Source organism: Cervus canadensis, chromosome 30 (assembly GCF_019320065.1).
Source record: "Cervus canadensis isolate Bull #8, Minnesota chromosome 30, ASM1932006v1, whole genome shotgun sequence".
In the NCBI taxonomy this organism is placed as follows: domain Eukaryota; kingdom Metazoa; phylum Chordata; class Mammalia; order Artiodactyla; family Cervidae; genus Cervus; species Cervus canadensis.
In genome coordinates, this window is record NC_057415.1 from 17,870,706 (window position 1) to 17,894,250 (window position 23,545).

Sequence of the window (23,545 nt, forward strand, 5' to 3'; positions counted from 1 at the left end):
GACTGACTTCCGGGATGAGGCTTCTTTCAGGGTAACCAGATCCGTAGGTCCGAACGCGGCCTCCGTGAGGTGACCGGCTCCGATCGTGGACGGGGACAAGGCTGCCTGACCGGCTTCCGGGGACAAGGCCGTCCCGGGGTGACCAGATCCTGGAGCCGGGGATGTGGTCCTCGGTGACCAGCTCTGGGAGACCAGGAAGGGGACGAGATGAAGCTACCGCCCCGACACCTCCTGGGAACTCGCGCAGGCACAGCTGCGTCGCTTGGACCCGAGAGCTCCTTTCCCTGGGCTGGGCCTCGCGGACTCTGCCAGGGCTGGGACCGAAGTTCGGAGCCGGAGTCCGAGTCCTGGGCCGCCCGGCACCGGCCCCTCTTCTGGTTACCGGCTCCTCAGTTCGCAGCACCGCCTCTTCCGCCCCTTCCGCCGGCCCGCGTACGTCAGCTGGCGCCGCCCCGCCCCGCCGCCGCCCGCCCGCCCGCGCGAGGCCGCCTCAGCTTGGCCTGGGCCTGGAGCGGCGCACGGCGCAGGTCCCTCCCCGCCATGGCCCTGGGAGGCGGCAGCACATGGCGGCCGCAGCGGCCATGAGCGCGCCCGCGGCTCGGCCCGGCCCCCCCTAGAGCCCGCCGCCCCGGCCCCGGCCCGCGCCACGGCCCCGCCGCCCCCGGCCCCGCCGCCCCGCCGCCCCGCGCCCGCCGCCGCCGCCGCCATGGGCGTGCAGGGCTTCCAGGACTACATCGAGAAGCACTGCCCGAGCGCCGTGGTGCCGGTGGAGCTGCAGAAGCTGGCCCGGGGCAGCCTGGTGGGCGGCGGGCGGCAGCGGCCCCCGCACACGCCGCTGCGCCTGCTGGTGGACGCCGACAACTGCCTGCATCGCCTCTACGGCGGCTTCTACACCGACTGGGTGAGCGGCGGCCAGTGGAACCACATGCTCGGCTACCTGGCCGCGCTAGCCAAGGCCTGCTTCGGCGGCAACATCGAGCTCTTCGTCTTCTTCAACGGCGCGCTTGAGAAGGCGCGGCTGCACGAGTGGGTCAAGCGGCAGGGCAACGAGCGCCAGACGGCGCAGCAGATCGTCAGCCATGTCCAGAACAAGGGCACCCCGCCGCCCAAGGTCTGGTTCCTGCCGCCCGTCTGCATGGCGCACTGCATCCGCCTGGCGCTCATCCGCTTCCACGTCAAGGTGCGGCCAGCCGGGCGGGCGGGCGGACTGGGGTCCGCGTGGGCCGGGGGCGGGGTTGGAGACCGGGGCCGGGCGTGGGTCTGCGTGAATTTAAGGGGTCGCTTGAATTTGAGGGTGGGTCGGGGTTAGACTGGAGTTTGGGGGACCAGGGATGGGCCAGGGGTCTGGGCCTGAGTCCGGGTGTGGGGTCTGGGGTCAGGGTCCAGGCCTGGGTCGGAGTCTGGAATTCGGTTGGGGTCTGGGTCTGGGCTCCGGGCAGGCCAGGGTCTGAAGTTGGAGCTGGGTCGGGTTTGGGGGTCTGGGCGCGGGGGACCGCAGGCGCCTCTCCCCTCCAGGTCTGACCTGCTGCAAAATGGACGCGCCGCCTGGATCCCGGCCGGCTGCGAGTGCCCGGGGTCTGGGAACCTGGGCTACACCAGGCCGGCCGAGAACCGTAGGACCAGCGGATAGCTGCAGGCTTGGAAGGTGCAGTGGCACTCGCTGAGATCCCGAGTATTCCTCCACACTTTGAAGCAGGCATATTACTAACCTGAACTTTTATGAGTCCTGGTTTTCGATTTCGGAAGGCTTGAAAAGCAACAGGTTTTTTGCGGGATCAAGTGGGCTAGATGGCGACAGCAAGGGGTCTCCAGCCTCTGAGGGTGGATAGAAGGTCTGCCTACTGCTGTCACCCCGGTTCGACCTGGGCAAGGCCTGTGGAGTTGGCTTTCTCTTGAGAACACAGGGCTAGGACCAGGTTCCCAGTAAGATAATAGTTTTTAGAGAAATTGTCGGATTTTTGTGTGTTGGGTTTTAAAGAACCATATAGTTTGACATGATGGAATATTTTAAGTGCTGTGATTTGGTCTGCGTGAAAAAGTCTTTGGTTCTGTGTGTCTGATGTGAAGAGAGTAGTCCAGAGTCAGGCAAAGTCAGTGAATCAGAGTTTCCAGGATTTATTTCTCCCTGCACAGAAAGAACTCCACCACTTTGGGCTGTGCACTCAGGTAATCAGAGCTTTGGGTGTCCAGCATTCTGCTGTCCTTTTGGCAGAGGGCTCCTCCCTGAACTCAGGCTAAGGAGTGCTTCAGGACCTAGCAGCCAGGGCAGAGATAACATGCAAACCAGTGACCCTTGACTTGAGTTTTGATTGCTTCGTTTTTCATTGTTCTTCTTTACAATTCTTAGGGGGGGCTGCTTTATTTTTCTGACTTTGGCCACTCTGCCTTCCAATGTGTTTGTCATTCCTTTATTTCTGCTTGAACTGTGCTTGATCCCAAAGTTTGTGAAATTCGAACTTCCTTACTGCTCTTTGCCTGTGCTGAGATGGTGGTGGTTAAGCCTAAAGTGATAGCGGAAGTCCCACCCCGATCCTAACGCAATTGGTGACAGGGTTTCTAAGTCTGCGGGTCGAGGCTGCTGGAAGAGCTGCGATTGGTCTGTGAATATGGCAGAGACCTAGCCTGTGTCCCTGGGGAAGATCGGGTGAGAGTAAGGGACTACTGCTGGCATTTTCTGCCTTGGAGCCTGGGCTCTCCGAGAAGTGAGACGGTGTAATTCCCCAGTGTGATCCATCTCCAGAAGATGCTTTGAGTGTTAACACTTTTGTCTTGTGCAAAGATGGAAATTACTTACTACTGAAAAGACGATGAGCTTTTTAGTCAAATGGCTTTGAAAGGAACATCATAATTTTTACTTAGGATTAGATTCAGTGTTTGTACATGTTCTCTATCTTTTGAAAGAACTGCTATATACTTTTTTAGTTGTAAAATTTCTTGATATTTCTCTTTGTGCCCCTATAAATGTCTCACCTGCTAGGTGCTTAGAATTTTGACCAATGTGTGAGTAAGTAAGAAACTAGAATTAAGATCATTACTTCCACTTAGATTTCTGGACGCAAGGTATAATTGAGTGTATAATCACTTTGCTTTAGATGAACTTTGAATTCCTGATATAGAATCACAATATAACATTAATTTTACAGTTTAATATAGTAGTGACTCAATTCCCTGGTGTACACTTACCAGGCAGACTCACCTTTTTGGAAAATGCCTAAGAAACTTAGCTACTAAAAATTTCTCAGCAGTCAAATGAGAGGTCAGGAAGTTTTGGCATAGTGATCCAAAAAGAAAAGAAAAAGCTTCCTGTTTCCTCATTGAAGAATCAACGTTTCTCCCTTGTAGACTGCCCTCTCGTTTTCAGATGTAATTCTGATAAGCTTAGTTACCTGTTTCTAAACTCAGCTTGAGAAAAGGGTGCAGAGGAAAGTCTGACATAGGCAAGCGCACCATTAATAGCAAGAAGTGACTCTTTACCAGGGAGAAGATAGAAAATGCTATAAAAAGCACACATAATTCTGGGGCATCTTTAGAAACAAAGAAAACAACCCTATGTACTTCAGTAGCCCCTGAGGGATAGTATGGTTTACTCTGTGAGGATGGTTTGGGGGAAAATGTATGTTCAGCATTCTTCAAAGAAGTGAAGCAGCATGTACTGTTTTTTAGAAAAATGCCTATTAAAATGGTTAAGTGAATTAAAACCATGATGGCATATCACTACATACTTGTTAGAATGGCTAAAATAAGTAATTCCGGCAATGCCAGAATGCTGGCAAGAATGCTGAGCAACTGGAATCGTCCCACATGGCTGGTGGGAATGCAAGATGGTATGCCACCCTGAAAAATAGCTCCCTAGTTTCTTATAAGATGGGTTTACCATATGATCCAGCAGTTGTACTCCTGGGTATTTTCCTAATGAAACTATTATTCACAGAACAACTATACTTGATTGTTCATAGTAGTTTTGTTCATAATAGCTCAAACTGGAAACAAGCAAAATATCCTTTAATAGGTAAATAGTTAAGCTATGGTACCAAGCAATACTACTTAGCAATAAAAAGGGAGAAACTACTGATACACACAAGGAAGCCAGGCTCAAAAGGTATAATTCTATTTATATGACATTCTCTTGCAGATAAGGCTGTAGATGGGGACCAGATGACAGGTTACACGAAGGTGTGAATGTAAAGGGACAGCAGGAGGGAGCTTTTTGAGGTGATGGAACTGTTCTGTAGCCTGATGGTTGTGGTGGTAGCATGTTTTAAAATTGTAGAACTTACATCAAAAGTAAATAAAAGTTAATTTTGTTGTATGATTTTTTTAAATAAAGGTTAAGTAAAAACTGGCAAAGCAATTTACACAAGCATCTCACCATATATAATGTTGGGTATATGAAGCATTTTTCTTATAAAAATCTACCATTGTATTGGCCTTCTCCAGGGTTCTGTAAACTGGCAGAAAGTCTTAATTTCCTGTCAGCTTTGCTTCAAGAAATGTTTTTTGGCTTAGAAGTGTGTGTCTTCACTAGAGTAATAATTGTATTTCTTTAACCATTAGAAGTTGGCCCACACATCAACTAATTTTGTTCAGGTCATTAAACTGCCTGGCCTGAATTTGGCTTCTGTTCGTTACTAGGAGCATTTCCTCTTGTGTGCCTTGAGTCATCATAACCTTTGAAACTTATTGAGGAGTGATGTTTACTTAAAAATCTTGGTGGCGTTAAATCCCTGGAACTTTCCTAAATGTTTCTGCCTCAAGACTTGTGGTGGTGTTGGTGTGCAAGTTTATAATGAAGTCCTTGTGTATTCACTGAGATCTCACTTAAAGCAAAGCTGGTGTTTTAAGTCACTGGAGGAATGTGAGATTAGACTGTGGCCTGAGATCTTGTGGTGATGATCTTTCTTTGTGTACTTGATGGGGATAGAGGGAATGCTCTGTAGGGTGCCAGTTCCATGCTGGGTTCTCTCTCCTGGTGCTGTCTCATTTAGCCCTCAGCGTTTTGTTGCCAATTTTATATGGCTAGAAATGGGATTGAGCAGTGTCTGGGGAAAGGTAACCAGTAACCTCTTTAAGAGGGAAGTAGTGTGCTGAAGTCAAAGTTCAGTTTCATTGTGTAAGAATGCTATAGGGGTGTGCCTACCTGCAGTTCACTCTCAGGTCAGACCTGATAGCAAAAATGCTTTTGCTAGGTAGCACAGTTTCTATCCAGGAGACACTGAAAACTAGCAATATACTTTTATTCTTAACGATCACAAATTGATCAGGGAATACTTAGAATTCTAAACTGACCACATTATAAGTCAAACCAGCCATCCATTTAAAATACTCATTTAAAAATATCTATTTCCTTCAAGTGTGCCAGTTTGGTGACTGGTTTATTTCATTTAGCCTAATGTCTTCAAGGCTCATCCATATTATAACACTGTGTCAGAATTTCCTTCCTTTTTTCTGTCTGAATAATACTCTGTTGTATGGATGAGCCACATTTACTTTATGGATTCTTGGGTTACTTCCCCTTTCTGCTCTTGTGAAATAGCCAAATGAATAGCCCTAATGAGTAGTGCTCTGGTGAACACGGTTGTGCAAAAATCTTTTGGCAGTCCCTGTTGTCAGTTCTTTGGGATGTATATCCACGAGTGGAATTGCAGGGTCATTTGGTATTTCTATGTTTAATTTCTCAAGGACTCACCCTACTGTTTCCCACAGCAGCTCCCTATGTATATTTTATTTATCATATATTATCATAGTAGTTTTAGTTTTAACATTAGTGTGATCACTACATTATTCAGCAGTTTGCTTTCTTTATAAGTATATAAAAAATCTTTTCATGTCTATACTTACAGTTCTGATTCTTTTTAATGCCATAGTGTTCCATAATTTATCCATCTCCTACAAATGGTATGACACACATACTTGGTGGATCCAAGAGTGTGCACATTTTAAAAGCCTTACAAGACTATAGAGGCAACTTTGCCAGACCTTGAGATTTTCAAGGAAGTTAGAAATACAGATTTTTATTTGAAATCATCCCCTTTAAAAAACACCTTTGAGCCAAGTAAAATGGACTCCAGGCTACATTCAGCTCTTAAGACACCAATTTGTGACTTAAGCACTGACATTTATCAACAATTACCACCCATTTCTAAATCTTCCCCCCTTCTGACCTTTTTTACGATTAAAGTTAGACTTATCAAAGCCCACTGCCTCTTCTCTTCTGCCTTGTTGAACCCTTTTTGTTTATCAAAGCACTTCCATTTCCTCGAGTTACTGAAATACAGCTTTCCACAAATGCCATAATTCTCTGGAACTTTTCTGTTTTATTGTTGTTGTTTAGTTTCTAAGTTGTTTCCAGCTCTTTTGCAACCTGATGAACTGTAGCCCACCAGGCTCCATGTAATTTCAATTTCCCAAGAATACTGGAGTGAGTTGCCATTTCCTTCTCCAGGGGATCTTCCCAACCCAGGGACTGATGGATTCTTTATCAGTGAGCCACCAGGGAAGTCTATACATAGTATCAACTTCAAAAGAGATTATTTTGGGGATTATGAGAAGAGTATATAATGGAGAGGGCTTCCCTGGTGGCTCAGTGGCAAAGAATTGTGGCTTCAATCCCTGAGTTGGGGAGATCCTCTGGAGAAGGACATGGCAGCCCACCCCAGTATTCTTGCTTGGGAAGTCCCATGGACAGAGGAGCCTGGCGAGTTACACTCCATGGGGGTCTCAAAAGATTTGGGAATTACTTAGCGACTAAAAACAAAACTATGCACATACTCTTTCAGCTTTCAGCTTTTGACAGATTCCAGTGCACCCTTTTACTGTTCTCAAAGACTTGAGCAGCTAGTTTAGCTAGTTTTATATACTTAAAGATTATTTCTACAATATCCCGTTCAGCACACAAACTGACTATTTTCATCTCTCATCTGGTCTCAGATTACTCACCTCTTAGTGACTGTTGTAATTTCACTTTAGCTACCCTAGAGTTTGTTCCCCATGATTATCAGGAAGATGATAAGTCTTCAAACTGCATGTCCCCCCCGCCCCCCCGGCCCCGAACCTGACTGCTACTGATGTATCCTTCATTCTTTTTTCACTTTCCACAATTTTCTCTTCTCCCAGTCTGTTCTGGTTTCACTTTTAGCCCTAACTGGTTTGAACCTCATGGTCACCCACTTCCAAGTTAACACTTAAGCACCCTAGAATCATCTTTGGCATTTTTATCATTCCGTCCTCCACTCCCTGCAGTGTGACACGTCAGTTCTAGCCCAGCAGCCTCTCACACTTCTCTTCCTCATTTCTAGTATCGCCAACCTGTGAACTCACCAAATTTACCGAAAAGGCCTAAGTGCCTTGCACACATGCTGGTGGGTTGTAAAACCGAATTATTGGGTGTTTATTGGCATTTAGAAAAGTTGACACAGAATGAAATAGAATAAAAAGTAGAATGCAAGACATATCCTAAGGGTAAATATCATATTAAATCGTGTCTTTACTGTGGGTGGTAGTCTGGATTGCCTCTGGATCTGACTGGTCCCCCACCCTGGTGTCAGCAGGGGAACTCGACCTGTACGCAGTGTCAGAGCAGCCTGCAGGGTCGTCAGGTGAGTCACTCTCCTGGCAACCCTTAATCCAAACTTACTATTTAGGCTTTTAGACCCTCCTGCAATCTGAATCCGTTCTATCTTCTGTCATATTCACAATTCTTCTATTATACTTTTAAAATGCTCCCAACCAGACTGTTCACTGTTTCCTAACTGCTGATGTTGCTCCCTCTTGTCTACCCCACTTTTGCTTGTTAGAATTTTACTTCCACCACAAAGCTCATCTCAAAAACTTTATTATAGCTACCTGTGTATGTATCTCTCCCATTAACTATAAGCTACTTGAGACTGGGGACTAATTTTACTCCTCCTGTATGTTTAGTATAGGCATTCAGCTTGTTAATCATATATTTGCCTTGTTCTATTTATATAGGCAGACAAATGTAATTATTTTCTTTTAAAACCTGGATCAATGGCCATTAAGTAAGATTTATTTTCTCACCTTAAATTTCTCATACTCTCTTTTCTGACTTGTTCCCAGTGATGATTCATGCTCCCTTTAGCAAATATTGAGTGCCTGTTATAGGCCAGGCATGGAGGAGTGAATATAACAGAAAAGAATGGAGTCCTTTAAGGAGTTTAATGGAAGCTGGGACTCCTTTACATCATTTTCCCCAGTCAGTGTTTGGAATTTTCTTTGATGCCATAGGACAGTCTGTTGAGTCAGTGAAGAGTAGTGAGTGGTTCTCAACCGGGGCTGGGGATTGGTGGTTTTGACAATGTCTAGAGACATTTTTGACTGTCACAACTGAAGCATTTCAGCTGCAGGCTAGGGTTGCTGCTAAACGTTCTGCAATGCACAGTTCAGCCCCACAGTAAAGAATTACCCATTCCCAAGTATCAGCAGTGCCAGTGCTAGGAAATCCTGGTGATCACAAGTCAGAAAATTCTAGGCTTTGGGCCTTAGTTCAGTTCAGTTCAGTCGCTCAGTTGTGTCTGACTCTTTGCGAGCCCATGAATTACAGCACGCCAGGCCTCCCTGTCCATCACCAACTCCTGGAGTTTACTCAAACTCATGCCTGTTGAGTCGGTGATGCCATCCAGCCATCTCATCCTCTGTCGTCCCCTTCTCCTTCTGCCCCCAATCCCTCCCAGTATCAGGGTCTTTTCTAATGAGTCAACTCATCACATGAGGTGGCCATAGTATTGGAGTTTCAGCTTCAGCATCAGTCCTTCCAAGGAACACCCAGGACTGATCTCCTTTAGGATGGACTGGTTGGATCTCCTTGCAGTCCAAGGGACTCCCAAGAGTCTTCTCCAACACCACAGTTCAAAAGCATAAATTCTTCGGCACTCAGCTTACTTTATAGTCCAACTCTTATATCCATACACAACTACTGGAAAAACCATAGCTTTGACAAGATGGACATTTGTCGACAAAGTAATGTCTCTGCTTTTTAATATGCTATCTAGGTTGGTCATAACTTTGCATCCAAGGAGTAAGTGTCTTTTAATTTCATGGCTGCAGTCACCATCTGCAGTGATTTTGGAGCCCAAAAAATAAAATCTGACACTGTTTCCACTGTCTCCCCGTCTATTTTGGGCCTTAGTAAAGCCATATAAATGTTTGAAACAGGAAGAAAAGTAATTAAAAAGAATTGCAACTTAGTTTTCTATATAAGATACACACATATACATACCTTCTCTCTAGTATATTTCTAGACCCACAGTGCTCTTCATTTTGTTTTATACAGTGAGAATTCATACAGTGGACAGAAATGAATTAAAACATACTCCACATTCCAGTCTTAGTAAGAAATTGACCACAGGAATAAATGCCTTGTAGTATGAAGAGGAGTTACTTTTTTAAAAACATTGAGATGTAGTGGACATACAGCATTATATTAGTTTCAGGTGCACGGCATCATGATTCATTATATTTATATATTTTGAAATGATCACAGTAGGTCTAGTTAACATCGATCACCATACATATACTTTTTTTTTCTCATGATGAGAATTTTTAAGCCCTCTCAGCAACTTTCAAGGATACTGTGCTTAGTCTCTAAGTGGACGTGTCCTACTCTTTGCAACCCCGTGGACTGTGTAGCCCGCCAGGCTCCTGTGTCCATGGGGATTCTCCAGGCAAGAATCCTGGAGTGTGTTGCCATGCCCTCCTCCAAATAGAGATGACCCTTGAATAGCACCAAGTTTGAACAGTGCAGCTCCACTTACATGTGGATTTTTTTTCAATAGTAAATATTACAGCCCTACAACCAAATCTGTGGTTGGTTGAGTCAGTGGATGCAGAACCGTGGATGGAGGACTAACTATAAAGCTGTACACAGATTTTTGACTGTGTGGAGGATTGGTGCCCCTAAGCACCTCCCTCCCAGTTGTTCAGGGTCAGCTATAACTGGAAGTTTGTACTTTTGATTTTCTTTACCCATTTTCTCAACCCTCACCCTAAGAAAATGATACTTTAGAATTTGAAAAGTTAGATTGATTTTCCAGTAGATTTATATAGAGAATTTTATAAGTAGAACAATTAGATATAAATGAATCAGAGTTCAGATAGAAATACTCTAAAATCCTGCAGATGTCTCTGTATAGCTGACGTTGTTTGTTCTTTACTTATGTTTATGTTTTCTCAGAGTCTGACACAGCTTAGTGCCTAATAACATTTTCTCTAGAGAGTAAGTCCTTTGATGGATGACCAGCATTCCTCAGTCCCCTTTGCGAGACAGTGATAGCAGAAAGATGGTAGAAAGTTTGTGTTCAAACCCAGACTCTTGTCATTCCCACAGATAAGTAGTCTCAGCTTGGTTACCTGGTGCAGAGGCTTTATCTTTGAGTAAACCGTTTATGCTGCTTAATTTAGGAGTCGTGTTGAAGAATAAAAAGGGTGACTGCTTAGGGTAATTGGCTGAAGTTAGCCATCGTTTCTCCCTTCTTATACGTGACTTTTATCAAACATTGTTTCTAGGCATTTTAGAACTAGTGTCGAGTTGAATTTGGCACTCTGATTTATCTGCGAAGGTGATGGTGAATCTGTGGAATTAAGGGTCTGTGATCTAGAAGCGTGTTTCTTTTGTACCCTGGTTACTTGCCTCCCACTTGTCACTTGGAATAAATTTATTTCTTTGGAAAAATTGAAGCTACCCTGTTGATATTAGGCTAAATATTGTAGGGAGATATACTGAAAGGGATATTACTGGAGGGTTGAGTTTTCATGGCTCTGGAGTGTATTGTTCATCTTCATGAGCAGGAGTGCCAGCCAGTCCAGACAGGGAGGGCCTCACTTGACTGCTTGGATAAGCATAGGCTCCATGGGTTTTCAATCTCCTGTACTTATGTGGGGGCTTCCCTCGTGGCTCAGGCAGTAAAGAATCTGCCTGCAGTTTGGGAGACCTGGATTCGATCCCTGTGTTGGGAGGATTCCCCTGGAGAAGGGAACGGCTCCCCACTCCAATATGCTTGCCTGGAGAATTCCAAGGACAGAGGAGCCTGGAGGACTCTCATCATGGGGTTGCAAAGAGTTGGACATGACTGAGTGACTTAACACTTTAACTTTCACTCCTGTGAACCATGCCTGTGTACTTATGTGAGCCATAAAATTTTTAAATAAAAGAGTTTGCAAGTGTCACCCCCTTGAAATAGATTGCATCAATCTGAGATTCATTTTTCTAAATTCCAAAACTTGAATTTTGATGTTCTGTAACTAGATTTTTAAAAAGAATAGTATTGCTGGAAGTTAACTGAAATCATTAGATTAGTATAGTAGGCTGAATAAACACTGAATACAAATGATGTTGGTGTTTCTACAATCCTTTTATCATTTTATTTTAAAAACTTACGAAGTTTAACTTGCATTTCTTTTATGACATTCACTCTTAAATTTTTTTAAGCAGAGAAAGAAAACTGTTTTATTATTGAATGAGCGTTGAAACAGATTGCAGTTGCATCACAGACAACATGCTAAAGAGATTGCAAAGAAGAAATCTCACCCTTTTATGTAAGCTGGCAGATATAATACATTACATATATATTGTCATTACTCCAAGGAAAGATAAAACTTCTCTTTTGACAAGTAGGAAGTTATGTCTTGGCACCAAGTGCCTAGGTTTCCTGAGAAGACAGGGAGATGGGGTGCCACTCTCTTATTATTATATATTTTTATTTTTTAAATTGTGATAACCTATATACGTAACAAAAGCTTTACCATTTTAAATATTTTTAAATGGAATTAAGCTTAATGGAATTAAGTACAATCTTCCCTTGGGTATATGCAGATGACTGATTCCAGGATCCCCCTCAGATACCAAAATCCAAAGATGCTGAAATCCCTGATGTAAAATGACATAGTACAGTGAGTGTAGTCAGCCCTCCATATCAGCGGATGCACAACCACTTTCACATTGTCATGCAATCATCACTGCCATCAATCTTCAGAACTTTCTCATCTTTCCCAAGTGAAACTGTGCTCATTGAACACTAACTCCCCATTCACCTCTGCCTGCCTCTGGCAGCCACCATTTTACTTTCTTGTCTCCATGAATCTGACTACCTCATATGAGTGGGATCACACAGAATTAATTTTTTTAACTGCATTTATTTCACTGAGCATAATGTCCTTGAGGTTCATTATATTTAGCATTTGTCAGAATTTCCTTCCTTTTTGAGGCTGAATAATAATTTGTTGTGTGGATAGACCCCATTTTGCTTATCTGTTCTTCTGTCAGTGGACAGTTAAGTTGCTTCTACCTCTTGGCTATCATGAATAATATTGCTGTGAAAATGGGGGTGCAAATATCTGTTTGAATCCTTGCCTTCAATTCTTTTGAGTATATGCCCACAAATGGAATTGCTAGTTCATATGATGATTTTATATTTTGAGATCTGTTATATCATTTTCCTTAGCAACTGCATCATTTCACATTTCCACCAGCAGCATGTGAGGGTTCAGGTTTTTCCAAATACTCGCCAACACTTGCTTACTTCTGTCTTTTTTATAGTAGCCATCTTAATTTGTGTGAAATGGTATCTCATTGTGGTTTTGATATACATTTCCCTATGACTAATGAAGTTGAGAATATTTTCATGTGCCAGTCCCTTATTTTAAAAGAAATTGCTTCCCTTGCTTTTAAGACCACTGTAAACAATTCTTATAGAATGACCAAGAGCTGTATAAGGTAAAAGAGTTTGTTCAGCCCCAATTTCAGATTTCCTGAAGAGGAGAGATTTACTTTTAGAGACATTGCTAATGTATGTCATGACACTGAAATTGCTCTTTTAAACAACAGTAAAATCTTCCACCAAATTGGCATTGACTTTCATGTTCTCACTTTTCAGCTCTACTTGTTCAGTTGTCAGACTGTCGTTCAGTCAGTCAGTCGTGTCTGACTGTTTGTGACCCCCTGGACTGCAGCATGCCAGGCTTCCCTGTCCATCACCAACTCCCGGAGTTTACTCAAACTCCTGTCCATCGAGTCGGTGATGCCATCCAACCATCTCATCCTCTGTCGACCTCTTCTCCCATCTTCAATCTTTCCTAGCATCAGGGTATTTTCCAATGAGTCAATTCTTTGCATCAGCTGGCCAAAGTATTGGAGCTTCAGCTTTAGCATCAGTCCTTCCAATGAATATTCAGGACTGATTTCCTTTAGGATGGACTGGTTGGATCTCCTTGCAGTCCAAGGGACTCTCAAGAGTCTTCTCCAACAATACAGTCCAAAAGCATCAATTCTTCAGTGCTCAACTTTCTTTATAGTCTAACTCTCACCTCTCTACATGACTACTGGAAAAACCATAGCTTTGACTAGATGAACCTTTATTGGGAAAGTAATGTCTCTGCTTTTTAATATGCTATCTAGGTTGGTCATAGCTTTTCTTCCAAGGAGCAAGCGTCTTTTAATTTCATGGCTGCAGTCACCATCTGCAGTGATTTTGGAGCCCAAGAAAATAAAGTCTGTCACTGTTTCCACTGTTTCCCCATCTGTTTGCTGTGAAGTGGTGGGACCAGATGCCATGATCTTAGTTTTCTGAAGGTTGAGTTTTAAGCCAACTTTTTCACTCTCCTCTCTGATTTTCATCAAGACGCTCTTTAGTTCTTCTTCACTTTCTGCCATAAGGGTGGTGTCATCTGCATATCTGAGGTTACTGATATTTCTCCCGGCAGTCTTGGTTCCAGACTGTGCTTCACCCAGTCCAGCATTTCACATAATGTACTCTGCACATAAGTTAAATAAGCAGGGTGACAATATGCAGCCTTGATGTACTCCTTTCCCGATTTGGAAGCAGTCTATTGTTCCATGTCCGGTGCTAACTGTTACTTCTTGACCTGCATACAGATTTCTCGGGGCAGATCAGGTGGTCTGGTATTCCCATCTCTTGAAGAATTTTCCACAGTTTGTTGTGATCCACACAGTCAAAGGCTTTGGCATAGTCAGTAAAGCAGAAGTAGATGTTTTTCTGGAACTCTCTTGCTTTTTCTATGATCCAACGGATGTTGGCAGTTTGACCTCTGGTTCCTTTGCCTTTTTAAAATCCAGCTTGAACATCTGGAAGTTCACGGTTCATGTACTGTTGAAGCCTGTCTCAGAGAATTTTGAGCATTCCTTTGCTAGCATGTGAAATGAGTGCAATTGTGCAGTAGTTTGAGCATTCTTTGACGTTGCCTTTCTTTGGTATTGAAATGAAAACTGACCTTTTTCAGTCCTGTGGCCACTGCTAAGTTTTCCAAATTTGCTGGCATATTGAGTGCAGCGCTTTCACAGCATCATCTTTTAGGATTTGGAATAGTTCAACTGGAATTCCGTCACCTCCACTAGTTTTGTTCATAGTGATGCTTCCTAAGGCCCACTTGACTTTGCGTTCCAGGATGTCTGGCTCTAGGTGAGTGATCACACCATCGTGGTTATCTGGGTCATTAAGATCTTTTGTGGTATAGTTCTTCTCTGTATTCTTGTCACCTCTTCTTAATATCTTCTGCTTCTGTTAGGTCCATACCATTTCTGTCCTTTATTGTGCTCTACTTTGCATGAAATGTTCCCTTGGTATCTAATTTTCTTGAAGAGACCTCTAATCTTTCCCATTCTGTTGTTTTCCTCTATTTCTTTGCATTGATCACTGAGGAAGCCTTTCTTATCTCTCCTTGCTCTTCTTTGGAACTCTGCATTCAAATGGGTATATCTTTACTTTTCTCCTTTGCCTTTAACTTCTCTTTTTTCTCAGCTATATGTAAGGCCTCCTCAGACAGCCATTTGCCTTTTGCATTTCTTCTTCTTGGGGATGGTCTTGATCCCTGCCTCGTGTACGGTTTCACAAACCTTCATCCATAGTTCTTCACAGGCACTCTATCAGATCTAATCCCTTGAATCTACTTGTCACTTCCACTGTGTAGTCATAAGAGATTTGATTTAGGTCAAACCTGAATGGTCTAGTGGTTTTCCCTACTTTCTTTGATTTAAGTCTGAATTTGGCAATAAGGAGTTCATGATCTGAGCCACAGTCAGCTCCTGGTCTTGTTTTTGCTGACTGTATAGAGCCTCTCCATCTTTGGCTGCAAAGAATATAATCAGTCTGATTTCGGTATTGACCATCTGGTGATGTCCATGTGCAGAGTCTTCTCTTGTGTTGTTGGGAGAGGGTGTTTGCTCTGATCAGTGCCTTCCCTTGGGAAAACTGATAGCCTTTGCTCTGCTTCATTCTGTACTCCAAGGCCAAATTTGCCTGTTACTCCAAGTATCTCTTGACTTCCTACTTTTGCATTCCAGTTCTGTATAATAAAAAGGACTTCTTTTGGAGGGGTTAGTTCCAGAAGGTCTTGTAAGTGTTCATGAAGTGAAGTGAAGTCGCTCAGTTGTGTCCGACTCTTTGCGACCCCATGGACTGTAGCCTAACAGGATCCTCAGTCCATGGAATTTTCCAGGCAAGAATATTGGAGTGGGTGACCATATAGAACTGTTCAACTTCATCCTCTTCAGCATTAGTGTTTGGGGCGTGGACTTGGATTTCTGTGATGTTGAATGGTTTGCCTTGGAAACTAACTGAGATCATCCTGTCATTTTTGAGATTGCAACCATTTTGAGTACTGCATTTTGGACTCTTTTGTTGACTATAGGGGCTATTCCTTTCCTTCTAAGGGATTCTTGTCCACAGCTGTAGATATAATGGTCATGTGAAGTAAATTCACTCATTTCCATCCACTTTAGTTCACTGATTTCTGAAATGTCGATATTCACTCTTGCCATCTCCTGCTTGACCACTTCTAACTTACCTTGATTCATGGACCTCATATTCCAGGTTCATAAGTCATATCCACAACTGGGTGTTGTTTTTGCTTTGGCTCCATTTCTTCATTCTTTCTGGAGTTCTCTCTCCACTCTTCTCCAGGAGCATATTGGGCACCTACTGACCTGGGGAGTTCATCTTTCAGTGTCCTATCTTATTGCTTTTTCATGCTGTTCATGGGGTTCTCAAGGCAAGAATACTGAAGTGGTTGCCGTTCCCTTCTCCAGTGGACCACGTTTTGTCAGGACTCTCCACCATGACCCGTCTGTCTTGAGTGGCCCTACACGGCATGTCTCATAATTTCATTGAATTAGACAAGGCTGTGGTCCATGTGATCAGTTTGATTAGTTTTCTGTGATTGTGGTTTTCATTCTTTCTGACCTCTGATGGATAAGGATAAGAGGCTTATGGAAACTTCCTGATGGGAGAGACTGACTGTGAGGGGGAAACTGGTCTGCTTGAAACAGCTCTACTTGAGTAGGTAGTAAATAGCCTGAGTAAGTCTTACCCATCTAAAACCTAGTGTCTAGAATTCTTTGGATAAAGGTCAGAGCCTGATTTTTTTTTTTTCCTTCAGAATTTAGCTCAACTTATATCCTCTTCTGTTCAGGTTAAGTTACGTCTTTTAAATCTGGCAGTTGGTTGGAGGATGTGTCACGAAATTCCCTGAGCTTCTGAAAATTATTCTAAAGAAGAACCACATAGGATATTTTTTTCTTTGTGTCAGAAAATCTAAGAACTCATAGTGTTTTAGGTCCTGCATGAAAAGTGTGAACAAGCAGATCCTTTCTCACAGAGCTTACTAAAAGTAAATAGTAGCTGACATTTGTTGAGTGCTTATTTTTTATGAATGATTCTGAGCTGTTTACACGTAGTAACTCATTTAATCATCACGGCTACCCTCTAAGGTAGGGGAGTACTATTATTTTTACAGATGAATAAATGGAAGTACAGAAAGTAGGTAGTGGATCTGGTGCCAGAGATACAAAACCTCACTGTACAAGTGCTTCTTCACTGGAGATTAGGAGTAAGTAACAGTGTTACTTTTTCATTGTTACTGGATTTTCCCCATAGCTGCTTTCAGCATTAATAAATAAATACATTTGCAAAGTAAGCTTGAGAATTCTTTAGTCATTATTCTTTGTAAAAATAGTGAATTTTTGATATATCTGCCTTTTTAATAATGAAAATTAAAACTATTAAGATAAAAAGATTTACCTAAGATTCTGTGGCAGAAATATAGTAGCATAAAGTTACCCCTAGGTAAATATGAAGTACTTCACTGGGACCAAAAATAGGGTGCTTTGCCAAGTACTGAAGCTCTTCCACATGGATTGTGTACACTGTGTTTCCTGGTGACACTGTGTTTCTGGGTGGAGAGATGAGGTGAGATGTTTGGTGGTTCCCAGCCTGGTTGTGATACCAAAACACATATCAAGAGTCAACATTGAACGCTCTATGCTGTGTACACAGGAGCTCCAGGGTTTCACACTCTTGATCTGGAGTTGCATTTTGATGCAGTGATGATGGCAGCCATGTCTAAAATCAGTCAAGGCCTAGTGCCTTTTAAGGTGGTGGGTGGTCTTTGGTTCTTAGCCTGGGGTTTTCTCTAAGAAGGCTATGCATAATTCCAAATCTAGCTCACTCTCACTGGAGGCCTTAACCCCTTCTTTATCACCTGTAAGTAGGTAGGTCTCAGGGCTTAATTTTTTAGCTTGCTTTATACTCTTTGGGAGTTCAAATTGAAATAATCTTCGCAGCATTGTATTTGATAGTTTTTACTCATTTCTAAAATAAGAATTAGGCACACCATGTTCGTTAAGCATCATATGCCCAGTCTGAGCCAGGAGCTGGAAGGCTGGGGAATTGGAGAAACGGAACACAGGGAAAGGGATAGAGTAGATAAGATGGGAAACAGGAGGGGAAGATGTTCAGACCAGAAGAAAGACACAACTGGTACCTGTTAGACCCTGATTCTCAGAAGCTGAACCTCTAGAATTTAATTTTTAGTTTTAATTAAATAACTGCCTCTCAGGTTTTGTTTTGATACAACCCAGGCATTTTCCTATCCTCACCCAAACCTTGCATCGAGTCTTCTTTTCATCCCATCCAGTTCTCTGGCCCAGATTCTTTACCAGGCTCTTTGATGTGAGTCTTGAATTGTTCCCTGGACCTTTTGCAGGTATTCTTGGTTGTTGAAGTTCATCCATCCGTTCATAGGTTTATGCCATCTGTGCTGGGCGTTCCTACTTCCCTCAGTTGGACTGTCTGGGGAGAGTTACATTTTCATATGATAGACTCCCGGAGACTTTACCTTTCATGCCTTTCAGTGCTTTGTTCACCTCATGAAATAGTTTAAAACAGTCTTTAAAACAGTCTCCTGGTGTCTTGTAGACTTTTTTTTTTTCTTTTTAAAATAAACTTACTTGGGAATAATTCTGGTTTATAGAAAAGTTGCAAAAATGGTACAGAGAGTTCCTAAATATCCTTCACTCAGCTTCCATACATGTTAACATCCTATGAATTAGTGCAAGTATTAAAACTAAAAAAATTAACTTTGGTACCTCAGATATGCAGATAATACCACTCTAATGGCAGAAAGCAAAAAGCAACTAAAGAGCCTCTTGATGAGGGTTAAAGAGAAGAGTGAGAAAGCTGGCCTTAAAACAACATTCAAAAAACCAAGATCATGGCATCCAGTCCCATCACTTCATGGCAAATAGGTGGGGAAAAAGTAGAAACAGTGGCAGATTTTATTTTCTTGGGCTCCAAAATCACTGTGGATGGTCACTGCAGCCATGAAGTTAAAAGATGCTTGTTCCTTGGAAGAAAAGCTATGACAGACCTGGACAGTGTATTAAAAATCAGAGACATCACTTTGCTGACAAAGGTCTGTATAGTCAAAGCTATGGTTTTTTCGGTAGTCATGTATGGATGTGAGAGTTGGACCATGAAGAAGGCTGAGCACTGAAGAATTGATGCTTTTTTATTGTGGTGCTGGAGAAGAAACTTGAGAGCCCCTTGGACTGCAAGGAGATCAAACCAGTCAATCCTAAAGGAAATCAACCTTAAATATTCATTGGAAGGCCTGATGCAGAAGCTCAAATACTTTGGCCACCTGACGTGAAGAGCCAACTCATTGGAAAAGACCCTGATGCTGGGAAAGATTGAGGGCAGGAGAAGAGGGCAACAGAAGAGGAGATGGTTAGGTGGCATCATCAACTCAATGGACATGAGTTTGAGCAAACACTGGGTGTTTAGTGAAATAGTGAAGGACAGGGAAACCTGGTGTGCTACAGTTCATGGGGTCACAAAGAGTCAGACATGACTTCGTGACTTAACAGCAACACAAATGTACCATTAACCGCATTGTGTATTTCATTCAGATTTCTTCCATTTTCCACGTGTATCCATTTTGGAGTCCCTGTTGCCTTTAGGCATCTTGTCTCCCTTAGTGACCTCTGGCTTCTGCTTGTCTCTGTGTGACCTCAACACTTTTGGAGAATTGATCAGGCATTTTGTAGGCTGGCCTCCAGTTTGAGCTGTCTGATGTTTTCTTGTGATTTGGGGAGAATGCCCCAGGGCTGCAGTGCCCTCCTTCTCTTCAGTGGTATTTACAGGGCATCTGCTCGGTGCCGTGTCTGTTGTCCTCTTTGCTGGTTTGGTTCTTTGGAGCTGTCATAAAGTGCAGCATACATCCAGAGGGAGGGGTGGGGGTTAAACGGCAGCTGTTGGGAAGGAGTTTTACGTTACTATTTGAATTCTTCTGAGGGGAAGATTTGTCTTTTTTTTTTCCCCTCTTTATTTCATTATTTGTATCAATATCGACTTATGTGTTCATTGTGCATTTTGGTTATACCCAGCACTACAATATTTATTTTGTAGCACAGATTGTTTCAGCTTTGGTCATTGGGCATCTTTCAGGTGGGCTTTTGTGTGCCGCTGACATACCGCATCCTTTGTTTTGTGAACACTACCTTCCTTCCTGGCACCGCAAGGTAGATGTTCCAGGCTCACCTTGGACTTCTCTGCCCTGGCGTTACCCACTTTTTTCCCAGAGGCTCTGGGCCCTTTTAGTGAAGAATGGTATTTAGAAACCCAACTGGAGTATAGAGGTTCTTTCTCCTGGAGTGCTGCTGCTGCTTGGCTCTCTGCTGACAGATAGGAGATGTATGTGTGTGTTTATAGACCAGCCCGCGTGTATATGCTTACCTCTGATGATTTCTGTGACTGTCTGTGTTGTCATCTGTGGATCTTTCCATGGCTAGCCTAACACCACAGGAGCATGCTAGCCTCTTCCCTTTGCGTATTTGTAACCCTATTCTCTGACAGGGAGACACCCAGATCATCTCCTGTCCATTTACCCCAACCTTACACATGTGAAAATGATTGCAGAGTTGTTCACCGGCACCCCTGTGACAGACAGTTTATAGTACAGTTCAGTACATTTGTCAGTTTGCATCTGTACTAGCATTCCTGACTGCTGGCTAATTTTTTTTACATTGTGCATATTAAAGTTTATTCTCTGTATGAGGTGTACAATGATGTGTGCTTGTACAGATGCAGTCATGTTGTATTCATCAACCAGACTCTCATTTAGGTGTTTTGTGAGGTTTTTATTTCCCTAATTGAGAAACTGTTAGACCATACTTCCATTGTTCATTTACTGAAAAGGATTTAATGTTTAATGTTCTGTACTCAGTCATGTTCGACCCTTTGCAACCCCATGGACTATAGCCTGCCAGGCTCCTCTGTCCATGGGATTATACCATCTAGAATACTGGAATGGGTTGCTATTTCCTACTCCAAGGGATCTTCCTGACCTGAGGATCTAACCTGCGTCTCCTGCATTGGCAGGCAGTTTCTTTACCACTGAGCCACTAGGGAAGTTTGCACTTCTGTTACCCTGTGGCTCTTAATGCCATGTAGCCTCTCCTCAGATAAAGGCATAATAGATGTTAACTAGTAGGGAAGAATACTAGAATTTTAGAAGGTGAAAGAACCTTGAAGATTCATGAATTTTATTTTCCTCACCAGATAGGTTGGGCATCAAGCCAGAACTGGAACCTGGTCTTTTTGGTTTTCCTCCCCATCACTCATGGTACTTGAAATAGGAAAGATGAACAGGATGAAAGATGAGCAAAGGGCACAGATTGCTTGACCTTGCTTTATTATTGTTATTATTTATTGAAGTACAGTTGATTGGCTTCCCTGATAGCTCAGTTGGTAAAGAATCCACCTGCAATGCAGGAGATCCTGGTTGATTCCTGGGTTGGGAAGATCCCCTGGAGAAGGGATAGGCTACCCACTCCAGTATTCTTGGGCTTCCCTTGTGGCTCAGCTGGTAAAGAACCCACCTGCAATGCAGGAGATCTGGGTTTGATCCCTGGGTTTGATCCCTGGGTTGGAAAGATCCCCTGGAGAAGGGAAAGGCTACCCACTCCAGTATTCTGGCCTGGAGAATTCCCTCGACTGTATGGTCCATGGGGTGGCAAAGAGTCGGACACGACTGAGCGACTTTCACTTGATTTACAATGTTGTGTTAGTTTCTGGTGTACGGCAAAGTGACTCAGTTATATGCCTTGCTTTAGATTTTAAGTCTGTGCTTACTTAAGGGTGGGATTCCGTTATCTTTTGTTTTAGGTCATTAATTGGTCTTCCCTGGTGGCTCAGATGGTAAAGAATCCTCCTGCAATGCAGGAGACCTGGGTTTGATCCCTGGGTCAGGAAGATCCCCGTGAGAAGGGAATGGCTAGAGAATTCTATGGATAGAGGAGCCTGGCAGGCTACAGTCTGTGGGGTTGCAAAGAGTCAGACACGACTGAGCAGGTTCTTTTATCTTTTGTTTTAGGAGATTAATTCTAGCAGACAACTATTTGTTTCATGTTAGATGTGCTTTGGGAGAGGATTAAGATATTTAATCAAATGAACTTACAAAACAGAAACAGATTCACAGACTTGGAGAACAAATTTATGGTTGCATGGGAAAGGAGGAGGATGGGGTAAAAGATACTTAAGGAGTTTGGGATGGACCTGTACACACGGCTGTATTTAAAATGGATAACCAACGAGGTCCTACTGTATAGCACATGGAATTCTGATTGATGTTATCTGGCAGCCTGGATGGGAGGGGAGTTTGGGGGAGAATGGATACATGTATATGTATGACTGAAACTTAGCTGTTCACCTGAAACTGTCACAACATTGTTAATTGGCTGTGCCCCAATACAAAATAAAAAGTAAAAAAGAAGAAAGATAGTGTTAATCATTTGCAAATTAGTCTTGTAGTGAATTATTAATAGTTCATTTACCTCACTTTTTAATGCCAGTCTGAAATAAGTGTTCTGAATGAACAGGAAATTGTGTTTGGGGAAGGGTCTGTGGAAGGAAATGACTGTGAAAAGTGCTATATGCCACTCTCTCCACATAGATGAAACCACTCTGTAAGGCTCTGAGGGATGTTGGTTTCTACTGATTAGAGTTTATCCTATTAACCTTTATAGATACTTTAAAGACTGGGGGCCTCTGAACTGGGACCTGCAGAGTTTTTCATTTCTTAAGTAGTTTTTACTGTATGCCAGGCACCAAACTAGACCCTTGATACTCAGATGAGCAAGTTGTATGCCTTGTCTGGTGAGAGATGCATATGAAAGGAGGAATATTTGACCCCAGGGCAGTGGCATAGAGATGGCCTTTTACTTTGAAAAAAAGTTTTTTTCTTTAAAAAAAGCATAATTGCATCACCCTCAACAACCATGTCAGTTTTTGCTTATTCCTTTGTGGTTGTGTGTACTGAATACTGTGTTCTGAAATGGTTTTGTTTAATATTTTGTTCCAGGCTTTTCTCAGGTTTCTTCACAACATTGTGTAGTTTCTGTATTTGCCCAGCTCCTTAATATTATATTATTTTTCCCATAGAAGGCTACCTTCATCCTTTTCATGTTCCCAGCATTTTTTTTATCTGGTAGGTTGGTTTCTTAGGCTGTATTTCCTGGAGTAAGATTACTCCAGGGTCAAAGAGTATGAGTGCTTTACAGCTCTGGAAATGTATTGCCTGTTGTTTTCCGTTGCCAGTAGCCTTCCTTGAAAACCTGCTATAGACCTGTCCCACCTGCTCTGACTCCATCACCAGCTGCTTACCCCTGGGTCACTAGGATGGGGCTGCAGATACCACACTCACGTCTGAGCCAGTACACTGGCTCTTCCGCTGCTTTTTGAACACCCTTCTGAGTGACCACACAGGGCTGGCTCCTTTCCCCTTGCAGGTTATTGTGAGGGTAATGAGGTAATATGCTGTGAGGCATGTAGACACAGGGTGCTCAGGGAGGGTGCCTCTGGACTGCTCTCATCCTAGAGCTGGGTAGAGCTAGGTTCTGAACTGCTCTTAGCCTCAGTTTCCCAGAATAGGTTAGTAAACTCTTGCAAAACATACATTATACACTGACTCAACTCATACCTTTAATTCTGCTCCATCTGGTGGCTCAGTGGTAAAGAATCTGCCTGCCAAAGGAGGAGACACAGTTTCGATCCCTGGGTCGGGAAGAGTCCCTGGAGCAGGGAATGGCTACACACTCCAGTATTCTTGCCTGGGAAATCCCATGGACAGAGAAACCTGGGATGCTATCCTCCATGGGGTCAAAAAGAGTCAGATGTGATTTAGCAACTATGTAACAACAATCTCCTTTACAGGATATCTGATTCTGTGAAGCAAGCAGCCA

The 23,545-nt window shown here is 43.2% G+C and overlaps 1 protein-coding gene across 1 annotated transcript in view; it reads left to right on the forward strand.

The window, feature by feature from the left end:
• The first annotated feature begins 493 nt into the window (after positions 1-493).
• The window catches only part of FAM120A (family with sequence similarity 120A), a 122,381-nt gene continuing 99,329 nt past the window's right edge, over positions 494-23,545 (forward strand). Inside the window, exon 1 of the mRNA XM_043453807.1 lies at positions 494-1,180. Within this exon, the coding sequence (XP_043309742.1) occupies positions 707-1,180 (474 nt within the window). The 5' untranslated portion in view covers positions 494-706. The remainder of the gene's footprint in view (positions 1,181-23,545) is intronic.